The following is an 18,946-nucleotide window of genomic DNA, read 5'->3' on the forward strand; positions in this document are numbered from 1 at the left end:
TTCCACTGAGGATGGGCCTCTGGAAGATTTACGATGTCTTTGGGTGATACCGCATTCCAGATCATGAGTTAATGTTTCTGTTCTATAAGGTAGCAGGGAGAGATGACTCCAGGGCCAGACCCTGGTCTCTACACAATCAGATACTGTCTGCTGTGAATACTAAGTATCTTTCATACAAATCTTCACCTTGTGACCCATTCCATACATCTGTTGTTTGTCATGTAGACTGAAGGGGTGTATCTTGGCTATAAAATACCTTTGTACCTTTGCCTCGGGGCTCTCAATGAATCATCTGAGGGTGATTCGTCGACCAGTCATCATTAACGTAGAGTACTCAATCGATTCACTTTGTATGTGTGTGTTGTATTGACCTGCTCTCTTAGTAATAAGTGAATAAAGATTTAGATGAAGTATAACTCTGACACGTATGATAAGTTTGTCTCTCCTCAATTGACAGTAAAGACATTAACCACCACAACACACACACACACGCACACGCGCACACACGCGCACACACACACACACACACACACACACACACACACACACACACACACACACACACACACACACACACACACACACACACACACACACACACACACACACACACACACACACACACACACACACACACACACACACACACACACACACACAAGCTTCCACTATGGCAGGCTTGTTGCTAGGGCACAATGAGAGAACTTTGAGCACACGGCTGGTGGTCCACAGCAGTTTCTCATAATTATAGTTCCTCATGATGAAGACCAGCCCCTCAGGGCCCCCGTTAGCTAAGATGATAAGCTGAGAGGAATAACAATGAAAACACACTGGCATGTACAATGAAATATCATTACAGAGTTTGGACATTACATCACATTGCATTATGAATTGTCTCGCGTATGATTGTTAGAGTAATAAAAGCAGTGTGTGTATTTAATTTAATTCAATTCTTTTTACTTAATGTTCAGTATATTACTGATGTAATAGAGGGTACATTACTAACCCCATACAGGGTTTTACATTTGCTGCACCAATGCAGCTGCAAGCAGCCAGTGGTAAGGACATGTACAGTGTGTGAGTGCTTGTGTGTGTGCATGTACACACACACATCATGTGCATATACACCCTTGCTCTCCTGCAGTGCAGCTGCAGGTGGCACTAAAAGGGACCACGCATAATCCAGACCTGCAACTACACACACACACCCACACCCACACACACACACACACACACACACACACACACACACACACACACACACACACACACACACACACACACACACACACACACACACACACACACACACACACACACACACACACACACACACACACTGTGAGAGCAAAATTGCTAGATTATGCTATAATGCTGTAATTGCATCAAAGGGTTGTTTAATGCAACAGAATAACGGGTTGTTAGAACTCTCATCTGTGTGTGTTCTACTGAGGATGGGCCTCTGGAAGATTTACGATGTCTTTGGGTGATACCGCATTCCAGATCATGAGTTAATGTTTCTGTTCTATAAGGTACCAGGGAGAGATTACTCCAGGGCCAGACCCTGGTCACTACACATTCAGATACTGTCTGCCGTGAATTCTAAGTATCTTTCATTCAAATCTTCACCTTGCGGCCCATTCCATACATCTTTTGTTTGTCATGTAGACTGACGGAGGTGTATCTTGGCTATAAAAGACCTTTGTACCTTTGTCCCGGGGCTCTCAACGAATCATGCGAGGGTGATTCGTCGATCAGTCATCATTAACGTAGAGCACTCAATCGATTCACTTTATAAGTGTGTGTTGTATTGACCTGCTCTGTTACTAATAGGTGAATGAAGATTTAGATGAAGTATAACTCTGACTTAAATGATAAGTTTGCCTCTCCTCAATTGACAGTAAAGAAATTAACCACCACCACAACACACACACACACACACACACACACACACACACACACACACACACACACACACACACACACACACACACACACACACACACACACACACGCACACACGCACACACGCACACACGCACGCACACACACACACACACACTGTGAGAGTGAGAGAAAAATTGAAAGATTATGCTATAATGCTGTAATTGCATCAAAGGGTTGTTTAATGCAACAGAATAACGGGTTGTTAGAACTCTCATCTGTGTGTGTTCCACTGAGGATGGGCCTCTGGAAGATTTACGATGTCTTTGGGTGATACCGCATTCCAGATCATGAGTTAATGTTTCTGTTCTATAAGGTAGCAGGGAGAGATGACTCCAGGGCCAGACCCTGGTCTCTACACAATCAGATACTGTCTGCTGTGAATACTAAGTATCTTTCATACAAATCTTCACCTTGTGACCCATTCCATACATCTGTTGTTTGTCATGTAGACTGAAGGGGGTGTATCTTGGCTATAAAATACCTTTGTACCTTTGCCTCGGGGCTCTCAATGAATCATCTGAGGGTGATTCGTCGACCAGTCATCATTAACGTAGAGTACTCAATCGATTCACTTTGTATGTGTGTGTTGTATTGACCTGCTCTCTTAGTAATAAGTGAATAAAGATTTAGATGAAGTATAACTCTGACACGTATGATAAGTTTGTCTCTCCTCAATTGACAGTAAAGACATTAACCACCACAACACACACACACACGCACACGCGCACACACACACACACACACACACACACACACACACACACACACACACACACACACACACACACACACACACACACACACACACACACACACACACACACACACACACACACACACACACACACACACACACACACACACACACACACACACACACACACACACACACACACACACACACACACACACACAAGCTTCCACTATGGCAGGCTTGTTGCTAGGGCACAATGAGAGAACTTTGAGCACACGGCTGGTGGTCCACAGCAGTTTCTCATAATTATAGTTCCTCATGATGAAGACCAGCCCCTCAGGGCCCCCGTTAGCTAAGATGATAAGCTGAGAGGAATAACAATGAAAACACACTGGCATGTACAATGAAATATCATTACAGAGTTTGGACATTACATCACATTGCATTATGAATTGTCTCGCGTATGATTGTTAGAGTAATAAAAGCAGTGTGTGTATTTAATTTAATTCAATTCTTTTTACTTAATGTTCAGTATATTACTGATGTAATAGAGGGTACATTACTAACCCCATACAGGGTTTTACATTTGCTGCACCAATGCAGCTGCAAGCAGCCAGTGGTAAGGACATGTACAGTGTGTGAGTGCTTGTGTGTGTGCATGTACACACACACATCATGTGCATATACACCCTTGCTCTCCTGCAGTGCAGCTGCAGGTGGCACTAAAAGGGACCACGCATAATCCAGACCTGCAACTACACACACACACCCACACCCACACACCACACACACACACACACACACACACACACACACACACACACACACACACACACACACACACACACACACACACACACACACACACACACACACACACACACACACACACACACACACTGTGAGAGCAAAATTGCTAGATTATGCTATAATGCTGTAATTGCATCAAAGGGTTGTTTAATGCAACAGAATAACGGGTTGTTAGAACTCTCATCTGTGTGTGTTCTACTGAGGATGGGCCTCTCTGGAAGATTTACGATGTCTTTGGGTGATACCGCATTCCAGATCATGAGTTAATGTTTCTGTTCTATAAGGTACCAGGGAGAGATTACTCCAGGGCCAGACCCTGGTCACTACACATTCAGATACTGTCTGCCGTGAATTCTAAGTATCTTTCATTCAAATCTTCACCTTGCGGCCCATTCCATACATCTTTTGTTTGTCATGTAGACTGACGGAGGTGTATCTTGGCTATAAAAGACCTTTGTACCTTTGTCCCGGGGCTCTCAACGAATCATGCGAGGGTGATTCGTCGATCAGTCATCATTAACGTAGAGCACTCAATCGATTCACTTTATAAGTGTGTGTTGTATTGACCTGCTCTGTTACTAATAGGTGAATGAAGATTTAGATGAAGTATAACTCTGACTTAAATGATAAGTTTGCCTCTCCTCAATTGACAGTAAAGAAATTAACCACCACCACAACACACACACACACACACACACACACACACACACACACACACACACACACACACACACACACACACACACACACACACACACACACACACACACACACACACACACACACACACACACACACACACACACACACACACACACACACACACACACACACACACACACACACACACAACCCTGGCTGCAGTGAAGATGCAGGTAGTCTGTGCCAATACCACTATGCCAAATATGATGGCTCAAGCATTATCCTTCAAAGACCCCCCACCACACACCTTGCTCTCCTGGTTTCCATAGGAGAGCAGCTGCAGGCAGTCTGTGGTGATGGCCAGGAACTTGGGGTTGCTCTTCTTCAGCAGGGGCACCATCCTCTGCAGGCCGTCGGCCAGGCGCACCGCCATCTTGGCTCCCTCCTGATGCAGTAGCAGGTTGTGGAGGGTGGTGATGGCATAGAACAGCACTGACTCCATGGGAGAACTGAGGGAAGAGGAGAGGGGAGGGGGAGGTAAGAGGAGAGTGGAGGGAGGGGAGAGGGAGAGGGAGGGAAATAGGGAGAGTAGGTTGAGAAAAATAGAGAGACAGAGGAGAGCAGAGGAATAGATTGAGGTGTGAGAGAAATTAGCATGACCTTTCTTTTCCCAATTAGTTCCCTCTGAATTTAATTAGCTCGAATCTGCTCTTTGTATCATTAAAAAGCACATATTTTTCTATCGTGAATCTGCATCTAAATCCCTATATGATAGTCTTGTATTGGTAGATTTTCCATTTGTATTACCTGAATTATGTTTCTGAATTAATGAAATGTCTTGATTCAGTTTCTATCTAATGCCTCCTAGACTGTTATACGGGGTTTATACTGTGTGAACAGAGATAAAGAGACTCTCTGCCTCTATGAGAAATGAATATGAAAAATGGCCACCGCTTATCGTGAGGTTAAAATGAGCCTGGTGGTCAGGTTGAAATGATGTGCAGACCAGTTTGGCCAAGTTAATGAGCACAGTATGACACCTCATTTCTGATGGGTAATAATGTGATAGGCTAATATCGTAGCCTGCAGGCAGTAGTGGACATGGTGGTGGGGATACACACACATAAGCATGTATGCACGCACACACACACACGCTCATGCTTGCATACATATGCAAGCACACACACACAAACAAATTAGCACACACAGCACGTACACAATTGCAGATGCAGAGACAGGCCAGAAGAGTGCATGCCTAAATCACTTTATTTCTAACACTGAATTCCATCTGACGAGTATATATTTTTCTCTCTTTCACCCCCTTGCTTTTTCTCTCTCTATATTTCACTAATTCACTCCCAATCAAACCACCAACCTACAATGCCTATAAAAACATAAATCCATCACCATCCATCCATCCCTCCATCCATGCCTATTCACCCCAACCAGTCCATTCCCTACTTTAACCATAAAAGTATCCAAACATCTATCGATACTTCTATCCACCCATCCATCCATACCTACTCCTTCACATCAAACCATTTACCAACAATCTATCCAAACATCTGTCGATACTTCCCTCCATCTATCCACTCCCATCTACCCCTCAACATCCATCCACCCACTAATCCATCCCTCCTCTCCTACCTGAGCATGCGGACCAGGGCGGGGATGCCGCCGGACTTGAAGATGGCGAGCAGGCCCTCTCTCTGGTGGGACAGGCTGTGGAGGATGCTGGCGGCACAACGGGCTGTCTCCATGTCTCCCGTGTTCTGCATGGCCCGCACCACCGCCGCCACCATCTGGGGGGACTGCATCAGCACCCGGCGAGACGCCTCTTTCCGCGTCAGCTGGTTCACGATCATGGCCGCCTTGTTGACCACCACCTGTGGGGAATGAGACAATGCATAATTGTGAATTTCTGTGCTATCAAAATGGTGACATTGGATTGGGACCCAATGTTAGGTTTGCACATTTCTTTAAGGTCATGGCTTTACAGCATAGCTGATTTCAAACGTTGCACTTCAGCAATTCATTGGTTCATTGAACATAGGCATTGATAACAAGATTCAGGAACAGACCACGCCTTGAGTTTGAATTGTGAGTAGAAGACAGAGAAGGACTAGGGTTCATCATGACTTTCAATCATAATCAGAACTATGCTTCAACACAAGCAATGTTGTACACTGAATCCTTTAAGGACAGCTGAAATGATGTTCAATGACAATATAAACCTATAGAGGATTTGTTTCTGGGGTAGTCCTAATCTGTGTCCAATCTAACTGGCTCAGTCACGACCTTGACAAGCACAGCCACAGCCACAGCCACAGAGAGCTAGGAGCTAGTCAAGCATGGAACTGGATCAATGCTAGCGAGTAGGACGGTGCTCGAGTGTGAGGAGGGACAGCACACAATAGTGACAGAGTCAATGTCACTATTAAGTACATAATGGTACTTCTATAGTACAACAGATACAGTGCCTTCAGAAAATATTCATACCCCTTGACTTATTCCATATTTTGTTGTGTTATGGTCTGAAACTAAACATTGATTAAATAAAAAAATTCTCACATATCTACATACAATACCCCTTAATGACAAAGTGGATTTTTTTTGTTGAAATGTTTGCACATTTATTGAAAATGAAATACAGAAATATCTAATTTTCATACTTTCTAGAAGCACCTTTGGCAGCAATTATAGCTGTGAGTCTTTCTGGGTAAGTCTCTAAGAGCTTTCCACACCTGGAATGTGCAACATCTTCCCATTATTATTTTCAAAATTCTTTTAAGCTCAAATTGGTTGTTGATCATTGCTAGACAACCATTGTCAGATCTTGCTATATATTTAAGTCAAAACTGTAACTCGGCCACTCAGGAACATTCACTGTCTTCTTGGTAAGCAACTCCAGTGTAGATTTGGCCTTGTGTTTTAGGTTATTGTCCTGATGAACTGTGGATTAATCTCCCAGTGTCTGGTGGAAGGCAGACTGAACCAGGTTTTACTCTAGGATTTTGCCTGTGCTTAGCGTCATTCTGTTTATTTTTTATCCTGAAAAACTCTCCAGTCCTTAACGATTACAAGCGTACTTATAACATGATGCAGCCACCACTATGCTTGAAAATATGTAGATTGGTACTCAGTAATGTGTTGTATTGGATTTGCCCCGAACATAACATTGACACATTTTTTGCAGTATTACTTTTTTTGCTTTGTTTTGGAATATTTGTATTCTGTATAGGTTCCCTTCTTTTCACTTTGTCATTTAGGTTAGTATTGTGGAGCAACTACAATGTTGTTGATCCATCCTCAGTTTTCTCTATCACAGCCATTAAACTCTGTATCTGTCACCATTGGCCTCGTTGTGAAATCCCTGAGTGGACTTGGGCTGTTGCAGTGACCATGTTACCGTCACACAGGCAGTCATGAGTCATGAGACCACAGTAAAATTCCAGTTGACTGTTGAGTCACAGTAATCTAATTTTATGCCCTCTGGACATGCTTCGGTAGTACCCAATTTGCTAACTACCATCAGGTCCTAATGGCCTGGTACACAGGCCTCTATTTTCCCCCTAACCGCTCTGACATCCATGAAAATGCTTCGAAAAACACATCAAACACTTATCATCTTATCAACAGTTGGCCAAACATACTTTTAAAAAACTCACCTCACTGTGATGATTAATTTGAAGAAAGAAGTTCAACAGCAGGTTGAAACAGTGGTAACATGGTTGTTGTGGATGCTGTTTCAAAGTCTAACACGACGAACTGGACAGCCTTTCTAAGGTGATGATTCATTCGAAACACTCACGCATATTAAAGCTTCTGCATAGGCTTACCAGCCCAAGCCAGAAAAAAAATCAATTAAAATGATGATTGTGCCGGTATACAACACACAGCCTAGAGCATATTACGCATGGCAGAAAAACATAAAAAAACACTGATTTAAGACATCTTGGTACATAATTGTTCTAGCCTATGCTCCAAAAGTAAACACATTTGCTTAATCGCCTTTGAGTGTAGACTGTATTATTATTCATACTGGATGGATCTTACGCTACGATCCAAAATGTATATCAACGAGTCTGGGAGAGAACATATAGCCAGGCCTAGGCGATGCTGTTGGTTCATTGTTTGTGCAGGGCGGCTTACAGTTAGCCTACAATTAGTGAATTCGTATTTGATTTGGAATAGCCTAGTAATAGGGATATTTTACAAATATCTTCATATTAATTGAGTGTCACATTACCGTCAGGTATACAGAATATCTCACCACCAAGCATTTCCATCTCCTCCTCTCTCTCCTTTATCCTTTCTTGGGCACGCAGACAGGCTGTCAACAGTTGTTTTGTTACAAAAAGACACTACTATTGATGTTCCCTATGCTCTATGCTCTATGCTCTATGCTCGCTTTGAGGCAAGCAACACTGAGGCATGCATGAGAGCATCAGCTGTTCTGGACAACTGTGTGATCACGCTCTCCGTAGCAGACGTGAGTAAGACCTTTAAACAGGTCAACATTCACAAGGCTGCGGGGTCAGATGGATTACCAGGACGTGTGCTCCGGGCATGTGCTGACCAACTGGCAGGTGTCTTCACTGACATTTTCAACATGTCTCTGATTGAGTCTGTAATACCAACATGCTTCAAGCAGACCACCATAGTCCCTGTGCCCAAGAACACAAAGGCAACCTGCCTAAATGACTACAGACCAGTAGCACTCATGTCCATAGCCATGAAGAGCTTTGAAAGGCTGGTAATGGCTCACATCAACACCATTATCCCAGAAACCCTAGACCCACTCCAATTTGCAAACCGCCCAAACAGATCCATAGATGATGCAATCTCTATTGCATTCCACACTGACCTTTCCCACCTGGAAAAAAGGAACACCTATGTGAGAATGCTGTTCATTGACTACAGCTCAGCGTTCAACACCATAGTACCCTCAAAGCTCATCACCAAGCTAAGGATCCTGGGACTAAACACCAAGCATGTCCACATTCTCATTGACAGGGCTGTAGTGGAGCAGGTTGAGAGCTTCAAATTCATTGGTGCCTACATCAACAACAAACTAGATTGGTCCAAACACACCATGACAGTCGTGAAGAGGGCACGACAAAGCCTATTCCCCCTCAGGAAACTAAAAAGATTTGGCATGGGTCCTGAGATCCTCAAAAGGTTCTACAGCTGCAACATCGAGAGCATCCTGACCGGTTGCATCACTGTCTGGTATGGCAACTGCTCGGCTTCAGAGGGTAATGCGTACGGCCCAGTACATCACTGGGGCAAAGCTGCCTGCTATCCAGGACCTCTACACCAGGCGGTGTCAGAGGAAGGCCCTAAATATTGTCAAAGACCCCAGCCACCCCAGTCATAGACTGTTCTCTCTATTACCGCATGGCAAACAGCACCGGAGTGCCAAGTCTAGGACAAAAAGGATTCTCAACAGTTTTTACCTCCGAGCCATAAGACTCCTGAGCAGGTAACCAATGGTTACCCGGACTATTTGCATTGTGTGCCCCCCCAACCCCTCTTTTACGCTGCTGCTACTCTCTGTTTATCTTATATGCTTAGTCACTTTAACTATACCTACATGTACATACTACCTCAATAAGCCTGACTAACAGGTGTCTGTATATAGCCTTGCTACTCTTTTTTCAAATATCTTTCTACTGTTGTTTTATTTCTTTACTTACCTACAACACACACGCACACGCACACGCACACACACACACACACACACACACACACACACACACACACACACACACACACACACACACACACACACACACACACACACACACACACACACACACACACACACACACACACCTTTTTTTGGCACCATTGGTTAGAGCCTGTAAGTAAGCATTTCACTGTAAGGTTTACACCTGTTTTAATCGGCTCACGTGACAAATAAACTTTGATTTGATTTGATTTCACTTGGTTTCCCAAATTAAGCACAGGGTAGCTGCAGGAACAAGGTTTGAAAGCCCATGGCATATAGAGTTTGGGCAGAATATCTCCTGTCAGGACGCGATAGCATGCTCCTCAAACAGTGGTTGAAGCGTGTTTTTAGATTTATTTCACAGCTGCTCATATTAATCCTTGCGTTCGGGTCTGTTGACCCATTTTCAATGTTTACTAAAAGAACACCTTTTCTTTGAGTGCACACTGTGCATCCCCCTACAAATGTATATTACATATGTGGTGTTCAGGTCCACTGGACCGGAGGGTAATAAAAGTGTGTAAAATTGTGTTTGTAGGTGAAAACAAGTTCAATTTAAACAAAAGGTTTAGCTGTGTGCCTTCACTCGGTCTTCCTCCTCCCTGAGCCTGCTGTTTCAACAGAACCTGTCTGTCTCTCTCCCTGTCTCCCGCTTTTCTTGCACTCTTTACCCTTTGTAGTGTGTTAAACTACACAATGTCTTCTGGGTACCTGCACAATGTTATTACAATACATTATATTTCGATACATTGTACAAAATTCAGCATTTTCCCACACTCTACCCCAGCCAAGTGCAAATTGGGGGAGGGACACAACAAATAAATAGCTTTGCACGTGTGGCTCCTTACCACAATCAATCAGTATGGCACAAAGAATCTCTGCTCAGAGGGCCTTAGCCATTTGTTTTGCAGAGAGAGAAGCTAATGTGGAAGAAATGTCTTCCACGTTGAAAGATCATGTATTTTCAGAATATTAGAAACATGTCTCTGTCAATTCGGAGTCTGACAATGAGTTAGAAGAAGAGGATTAGATTGACCCTCAGTCAGCCCCAGGACCAGCCCGTCAGCAACCAGCTCATCAGCAGCCTGCAGGAGCAGAAATATGGATGTAGAAAAGAAATTGAATGGTCTTCTTGCCCAAGGAATGAGCCACCCGCATGGCTGCCAATGTGATAAGGATGCAACCAAGGTCGACGCAGATGGCGGTAACTCATGTGCAGAACATATAGTCTTCTTTTGAACTGTTCATCCCAGACACCATGTAGAAAATCATTCTGGACTGCACTAATTTGGAGGGAAGGCGTGTTTTTGGTGGAAGGAGATGAACCAACTCATTTACATGCATTCTTTGGGGTTCTTATCCTTGCTGGTGTTTTCAGATCTAATGGGGAATCAACAGAATCCCTGTGGGGATGCAGAAACTGGCAGAGAACTTTCCTGTGCAACAATGTCCCATTATTTCCAGGATGATCCGCTTCGATAATCGAGACACCTGACCAGCTCTGTGGCAGAGAGACAAGCTAGCTGCAATCAGGTCAGTGCAGAGAGACAAGCTAGTTGCAATCAGGTCAGTGCAGAGAGACAAGCTAGCTGCAATCAGGTCAGTGCAGAGAGACAAGCTAGCTGCAATCAGGTCAGTGCAGAAAGACAAGCTAGCTGCCATCAGGTCAGTGTAGAGAGACAAGCTAGCTGCAGTCAGGTCAGTGCAGAGAGACAAGCTAGCTGCAATCAGGTCAGTGCAGAGAGACAAGCTAGCTGCAATCAGGTCAGTGCAGAGAGACAAGCTAGCTGCAATCAGGTCAGTGTAGAGAGACAAGCTAGCTGCAGTCAGGTCAGTGCAGAGTGACAAGCTAGCTGCAATCAGGTCAGTGTAGAGAGACAAGCTAGCTGCAGTCAGGTCAGTGCAGAGTGACAAGCTAGCTGCAGTCAAGTCAGTGCAGAGTGACAAGCTAGCTGCAGTCAGGTCAGTGCAGAGAGACAAGCTAGCTGCAATCAGGTCAGTGTAGAGAGACAAGCTAGCTGCAGTCAGGTCAGTGTAGAGAGACAAGCTAGCTGCAGTCAGGTCAGTGCAGAGTGACAAGCTAGCTGCAGTCAGGTCAGTGCAGAGTGACAAGCTAGCTGCAGTCAGGTCAGTGCAGAGTGACAAGCTAGCTGCAGTCAGGTCAGTGCAGAGTGACAAGCTAGCTGCAGTCAGGTCAGTGCAGAGAGACAAGCTAGCTGCAGTCAGGTCAGTGCAGAGAGACAAGCTAGCTGCAATCAGGTCAGTGCAGAGAGACAAGCTAGCTTCTATCAGGTCAGTGCAGAGAGACAAGCTAGCTGCTATCAGGTCAGTGTAGAGAGACAAGCTAGCTGCTATCAGGTCAGTGCAGAGAGACGAGCTAGCTGCTATCAGGTCAGTGTGGGACAAGTGGGTGGACCACCTTCCCCTATTTTACAACCCTGGGCCCAACGTTACTGTTGATGAGCCGGTCATGCCATTTAGGGGCCGCTGCCCCTTTCAAGCAGCACATACTGTCTAAACAAAATATGGAATCAAGAGCTGGGCTGCCTGTGATGCTGCTTCATCATTTGCGTGGAACTTGCAAGTGTGTACGGGGAAGCCAGATGGAGGAGCCCCTGAGAAGAACCAAGAGATGCGGGTTGTCCTGGACGTGACACAGGGACTCCGTGCCCACATCATCACATGCGATAACTCATGAGTACACTGCATAGGGATGGGAGAATCTGTGGCCAGGAACTAAAAAAAAACGCAAATCATAATTGATTACAATGCCACAAAAGGAGGGGTGGACAATTTAGACAAGATGGTGACTGGCTACAGCTGCAAAAGAAGAACCCTACGCTGGACTTCTCGGTGTACAAGGCGTTTGTCTTCCAGGTGGCGTTGAACCCAGATTGGACCGGAGGGAAGCTCCAGAGGAGACGGCTCTTTCTTGAGGAGCTGGGCAAGGCATTGGTAAGACGTTAAATCCAGAGGAGGCACCATATCCCAAAGGACCCCAGATTCTGGAGCCATCATGAAGAGGATTCAGGTGAAGGATGCTGATGCCCCATCCGCCCGACCCACAGGACCAACAACTCCAATACCAGAAGTAAGTGTGAGTGATGTTGTTGCATTTGTGTGTGTCTGACTCTCTTACCTTGGCCTGCTGTAACTATATAATGTATGTGATTGAGTGAGTGAGATGTTAGTACAATTCCTGAACTAAGTGTTATCATCCTTCTAGATTGCAGCCGGTAGCAACAAGAAGAAGCGATGCGATGTGTGTGGACCCAAGGACAGGAAGACACAGTAGACATGCATCAAGTGCAATAAATACATTTGCAACACATACAAACGAACACCACACGATTATAATAACATAGTCCTACAGTAGGCCAACTCATTATCTGTTTTTCTGAAATACATTTTCTTGATATCATAATGTTTATTTAGAACGGACTAAAATAAATAATGGATGCGTTGTGATGGTGTATTTTAAATAGATTTATTAAGCGCTTGTTAATTGTAGATGTTTCAAAGGCGCGCATCAGCAGCTTGAATGCGTGGAGGCCTGGCGATGCTAGGCGTGTTAATGTTAATTAACGGGAAATTACCATGAGACCGGCAGCCTTTTGCATGACAGTAACGGTCTGACACATTTCATGGCCGCCACAGCCCTAGGAAGGACACCTGTTATCTTGGTAGTGACTGAGTATATTGATACACCATCCAAAGTGTAATTAAAAACTCCACCATGCTCAAACAGATATTCTGTGAAATTCACTGCTCCACTGAGGGACCTTACACATAATTGTATGTGTATGTCGGCACAGAGATGTGGTAGTCATTCAAAAATCATGATAAACACTATTATTGCACACAGAGTGTCATGTTTTGTCATTGATTATCATGCCTTGTCCCTGTTCTTCTCCTTCTATTCGTTTCCCTCTGCTGGTCTTATTAGGTTCTTTCCCTCTTTCTATCCCTTTCTCTCCCCCTCCCTCTCTCACTCTCCCGCTCTCTCTTCTCTCTATCGTTCCGTTCCTGCTCCCAGCTGTTCCTATTCCCCTAATCAATCATTTAGTCTTCCCACACCTGTTCCCGATCCTTTTCCCTGATTAGAGTCCCTATTTCTCTCCTTGTTATTCGTTTCTGCCCTGTCGGTTCCTTGTCTAGAATTCACCGTGCTGTGTTTGTGTATCGCCCTGTCGTGTCGTGTTTTCCTCAGATGCTGCGTGGTGAGCAGGTGTCTGAGTCTGTTTGGTTCTAGTGCCTTCCCGAGGCAACCTGCTGTTCACCTGCTGTTCAAGATCGAGTCTCCAGTTTGTCCTCGTCATTTCGAGTGAAAGTTGTGTTTTTTGATTGTATTTACTTTACTGGATTAAAGACTCAGTTTTCGCCAAGTCGCTTTTGGGTCCTCTTTCACCTGCATGACAGAAGGAACCGACCAAGGAATGGACCCAGCGACTTCAGACGCTCGTTACACTGCCGTCGAGATCCAAGGAGCCATGCTCGGCAGACACGAGCAGGAATTGTCTGCTGCTCGCCATGCCGTGGAGAACCTGGCCGCTCAGGTTTCCGACCTCTCTGGACAGTTCCAGAGTCTTCGTCTCGTGCCACCTGTTACTTCCTGGCCTGCCGAGCCTCCAGAACCTAGGGTTAATAACCCACCTTGCTACTCCGGGCAGCCCACTGAGTGCCGCTCCTTTCTCACGCAGTGTGAGATTGTGTTCTCTCTCCAACCCAACACATACTCTAGAGAGAGAGCTCGGGTTGCTTACGTCATTTCACTCCTTACTGGCCGGGCTCGAGAATGGGGCACAGCTATCTGGGAGGCAAGGGCTGATTGCTCTAACAAGTACCAGAACTTTAAAGAGGAGATGATTCGGGTTTTTGACCGTTCAGTTTTTGGTAGGGAGGCTTCTAGGGCCCTGGCTTCCCTATGCCAAGGTGAACGGTCCATAACGGATTATTCTATTGAGTTTCGCACTCTTGCTGCCTCTAGTGAGTGGAACGAGCCGGCGCTGCTCGCTCGTTTTCTGGAGGGACTCCACGCAGTGGTTAAGGATGAGATTCTCTCCCGGGAGGTTCCTTCAGATGTGGACTCTTTGATTGCCCTCGCCATCCGCATAGAACGACGGGTAGATCTTCGTCACCGGGCTCGTGGAAGAGAGCTCGCATCAACGGTGTTTCCCTGCTCCGCATCGCAACCATCTCCCTCCTCTGGCTCAGAGACTGAGCCCATGCAGCTGGGAGGGATTCGCATCTCGACTAAGGAGAGGGAACGGAGGATCACCAACCGCCTGTGCCTCTATTGCGGAGTTGCTGGACATTTTGTTAATTCATGTCCAGTAAAAGCCAGAGCTCATCAGTAAGCGGAGGGCTACAGGTGAGCGCTACTACTCAAGTCTCTCCATCAAAATCCTGTACTACTTTGTCGGTCCATCTACGCTGGACCGGTTCGGGTGCTACATGTAGTGCCTTGATAGACTCTGGGGCTGAGGGTTGTTTCATGGACGAAGCATGGGTTCGGAAACATGACATTCCTTTCAGAGAGTTAGAGAAGCCTACGCCCATGTTCGCCTTAGATGGTAGTCATCTTCCCAGTATCAGATTTGAGACACTACCTTTAACCCTCACAGTATCTGGTAACCACAGTGAGACTATTTCTTTTTTGATTTTTCGTTCACCGTTTACACCTGTTGTTTTGGGTCATCCCTGGCTAGTATGTCATAATCCTTCTATTAATTGGTCTAGTAATTCTATCCTATCCTGGAACGTTTCTTGTCATGTGAAGTGTTTAATGTCTGCCATCCCTCCCGTTTCTTCTGTCCCTACTTCTCAGGAGGAACCTGGCGATTTGACAGGAGTGCCGGAGGAATATCATGATCTGCGCACGGTCTTCAGTCGGTCCCGAGCCAACTCCCTTCCTCCTCACCGGTCGTATGATTGTAGTATTGATCTCCTTCCGGGGACCACTCCTCCTCGGGGTAGACTATACTCTCTGTCGGCTCCCGAACGTAAGGCTCTCGAGGATTATTTGTCTGTGTCTCTTGACGCCGGTACCATAGTGCCTTCTTCCTCTCCGGCCGGGGCGGGGTTCTTTTTGTTAAGAAGAAGGACGGTACTCTGCACCCCTGCGTGGATTATCGAGGGCTGAATGACATAACGGTTAAGAATCGTTATCCGCTTCCCCCTTATGTCATCAGCCTTCGAGATTCTGCAGGGAGCCAGGTGCTTTACTAAGTTGGACCTTCGTAACGCTTACCATCTCGTGCGCATCAGAGAGGGGGACGAGTGGAAAACGGCGTTTAACACTCCGTTAGGGCATTTTGAGTACCGGGTTCTGCCGTTTGGTCTCGCCAATGCGCCAGCTGTTTTTCAGGCATTAGTTAATGATGTTCTGAGAGACATGCTGAACATCTTTGTTTTTGTCTATCTTGACGATATCCTGATTTTTTCTCCGTCACTCGAGATTCATGTTCAGCACGTTCGACGTGTTCTACAGCGCCTTTTAGAGAATTGTCTCTACGTAAAGGCTGAGAAGTGCTCTTTTCATGTCTCCTCCGTTACTTTTCTCGGTTCCGTTATTTCCGCTGAAGGCATTCAGATGGATTCCGCTAAGGTCCAAGCTGTCAGTGATTGGCCCGTTCCAAGGTCACGTGTCGAGTTGCAGCGCTTTTTAGGTTTCGCTAATTTCTATCGGCGTTTCATTCGTAATTTCGGTCAAGTTGCTGCCCCTCTCACAGCTCTTACTTCTGTCAAGACGTGTTTTAAGTGGTCCGGTTCCGCCCAGGAGCTTTTGATCTTCTAAAAGAACGTTTACGTCCGCTCCTATCCTCGTTACTCCTGACGTCACTAGACAATTCATTGTCGAGGTTGACGCTTCAGAGGTAGGCGTGGGAGCCATTCTATCCCAGCGCTTCCAGTCTGACGATAAGGTTCATCCTTGCGCTTATTTTTCTCATCGCCTGTCGCCATCTGAGCGCAACTATGATGTGGGTAACCGTGAACTGCTCGCCATCCGCTTAGCCCTAGGCGAATGGCGACAGTGGTTGGAGGGGGCGACCGTTCCTTTTGTCGTTTGGACAGACCATAAGAACCTTGAGTACATCCGTTCTGCCAAACGACTTAATGCCCGTCAAGCTCGTTGGGCGTTGTTTTTCGCTCGTTTCGAGTTTGTGATTTCTTACCGTCCGGGTAGCAAGAACACCAAGCCTGATGCCTTATCCCGTCTGTTTAGTTCTTCTGTGGCTTCTACTGATCCCGAGGGGATTCTTCCTTATGGGCGTGTTGTCGGGTTAACAGTCTGGGGAATTGAAAGACAGGTTAAGCAAGCACTCACGCACACTGCGTCGCCGCGCTTGTCCTAGTAACCTCCTTTTCGTTCCTGTTTCCACTCGTCTGGCTGTTCTTCAGTGGGCTCACTCTGCCAAGTTAGCTGGTCATCCCGGTGTTCGAGGCACTCTTGCGTCTATTCGCCAGCGCTTTTGGTGGCCGACTCAGGAGCGTGACACGCGCCGTTTCGTGGCTGCTTGTTCGGACTGCGCGCAGACTAAGTCGGGTAACTCTCCTCCTGCCGGTCGTCTCAGACCGCTCCCCATTCCTTCTCGACCATGGTCTCACATCGCCCTAGACTTCATTACCGGTCTGCCTTTGTCTGCGGGGAAGACTGTGATTCTTACGGTTGTCGATAGGTTCTCTAAGGCGGCACATTTCATTCCCCTCGCTAAACTTCCTTCCGCTAAGGAGACGGCACAAATCATTATCGAGAATGTATTCAGAATTCATGGCCTCCCGTTAGACGCCGTTTCAGACAGAGGCCCGCAATTCACGTCACAGTTTTGGAGGGAGTTCTGTCGTTTGATTGGTGCGTCCGTCAGTCTCTCTTCCGGGTTTCATCCCCAGTCTAACGGTCAAGCAGAGAGGGCCAATCAGACGATTGGTCGCATACTACGCAGCCTTTCTTTCAGAAACCCTGCGTCTTGGGCAGAACAGCTCCCCTGGGCAGAATACGCTCACAATTCGCTTCCTTCGTCTGCTACCGGGTTATCTCCGTTTCAGAGTAGTCTGGGTTACCAGCCTCCTCTGTTCTCATCCCAGCTTGCCGAGTCCAGCGTTCCCTCCGCTCAAGTGTTTGTCCAACGTTGTGAGCGCACCTGGAGGAGGGTGAGGTCTGCACTTTGCCGTTACAGGGCACAGACTGTGAGAGCCGCCAATAAACGCAGGATTAAGAGTCCAAGGTATTGTTGCGGCCAGAGAGTGTGGCTTTCCACTCGCAACCTTCCTCTTACGACAGCTTCTCGTAAGTTGACTCCGCGGTTCATTGGTCCGTTCCGTGTCTCCCAGGTCGTCAATCCTGTCGCTGTGCGACTGCTTCTTCCGCGACATCTTCGTCGCGTCCATCCTGTCTTCCATGTCTCCTGTGTCAAGCCCTTTCTTCGCACTCCCGTTCGTCTTCCCTCCCCCCTCCCGTCCTTGTCGAGAGCGCACCTATTTACAAGGTACATAAGATCATGGACATGCGTTCTCGGGGACGGGGTCACCAATACTTAGTGGATTGGGAGGGTTACGGTCCTGAGGAGAGGAGTTGGGTTCCGTCTCGGGACGTGCTGGACCGTTCACTCATTGATGATTTCCTCCGTTGCCGCCAGGATTCCTCCTCGAGTGCGCCAGGAGGCGCTCGGTGAGTGGGGGGGTACTGTCATGTTTTGTCATTGATTATCATGCCTTGTCCCTGTTCTTCTCCTTCTATTCGTTTCCCTCTGCTGGTCTTATTAGGTTCTTTCCCTCTTTCTATCCCTTTCTCTCCCCCTCCCTCTCTCACTCTCCCGCTCTCTCTTCTCTCTATCGTTCCGTTCCTGCTCCCAGCTGTTCCTATTCCCCTAATCAATCATTTAGTCTTCCCACACCTGTTCCCGATCCTTTTCCCTGATTAGAGTCCCTATTTCTCTCCTTGTTATTCGTTTCTGCCCTGTCGGTTCCTTGTCTAGAATTCACCGTGCTGTGTTTGTGTATCGCCCTGTCGTGTCGTGTTTTCCTCAGATGCTGCGTGGTGAGCAGGTGTCTGAGTCTGTTTGGTTCTAGTGCCTTCCCGAGGCAACCTGCTGTTCACCTGCTGTTCAAGATCGAGTCTC

At 46.4% G+C, this 18,946-nt stretch overlaps 1 protein-coding gene across 5 annotated transcripts in view; it reads right to left on the bottom strand.

The window, feature by feature from the left end:
• LOC124015503 (junction plakoglobin-like) overlaps positions 1-18,946 on the bottom strand; it is a 92,675-nt gene that overhangs the window by 12,759 nt on the left and 60,970 nt on the right. For all 5 annotated transcript variants that reach the window (XM_046330746.1, XM_046330745.1, XM_046330748.1 and 2 more), the window contains 2 exons: positions 5,741-5,979; positions 4,401-4,602 (listed from right to left, as the gene is read on the bottom strand). In XM_046330746.1, coding sequence (XP_046186702.1) covers positions 4,401-4,602; positions 5,741-5,979 — 441 coding nt within the window. The remainder of the gene's footprint in view (positions 1-4,400; positions 4,603-5,740; positions 5,980-18,946) is intronic.

Source organism: Oncorhynchus gorbuscha, linkage group LG26 (genome assembly GCF_021184085.1).
Source record: "Oncorhynchus gorbuscha isolate QuinsamMale2020 ecotype Even-year linkage group LG26, OgorEven_v1.0, whole genome shotgun sequence".
In the NCBI taxonomy this organism is placed as follows: Eukaryota; Metazoa; Chordata; class Actinopteri; order Salmoniformes; family Salmonidae; genus Oncorhynchus; species Oncorhynchus gorbuscha.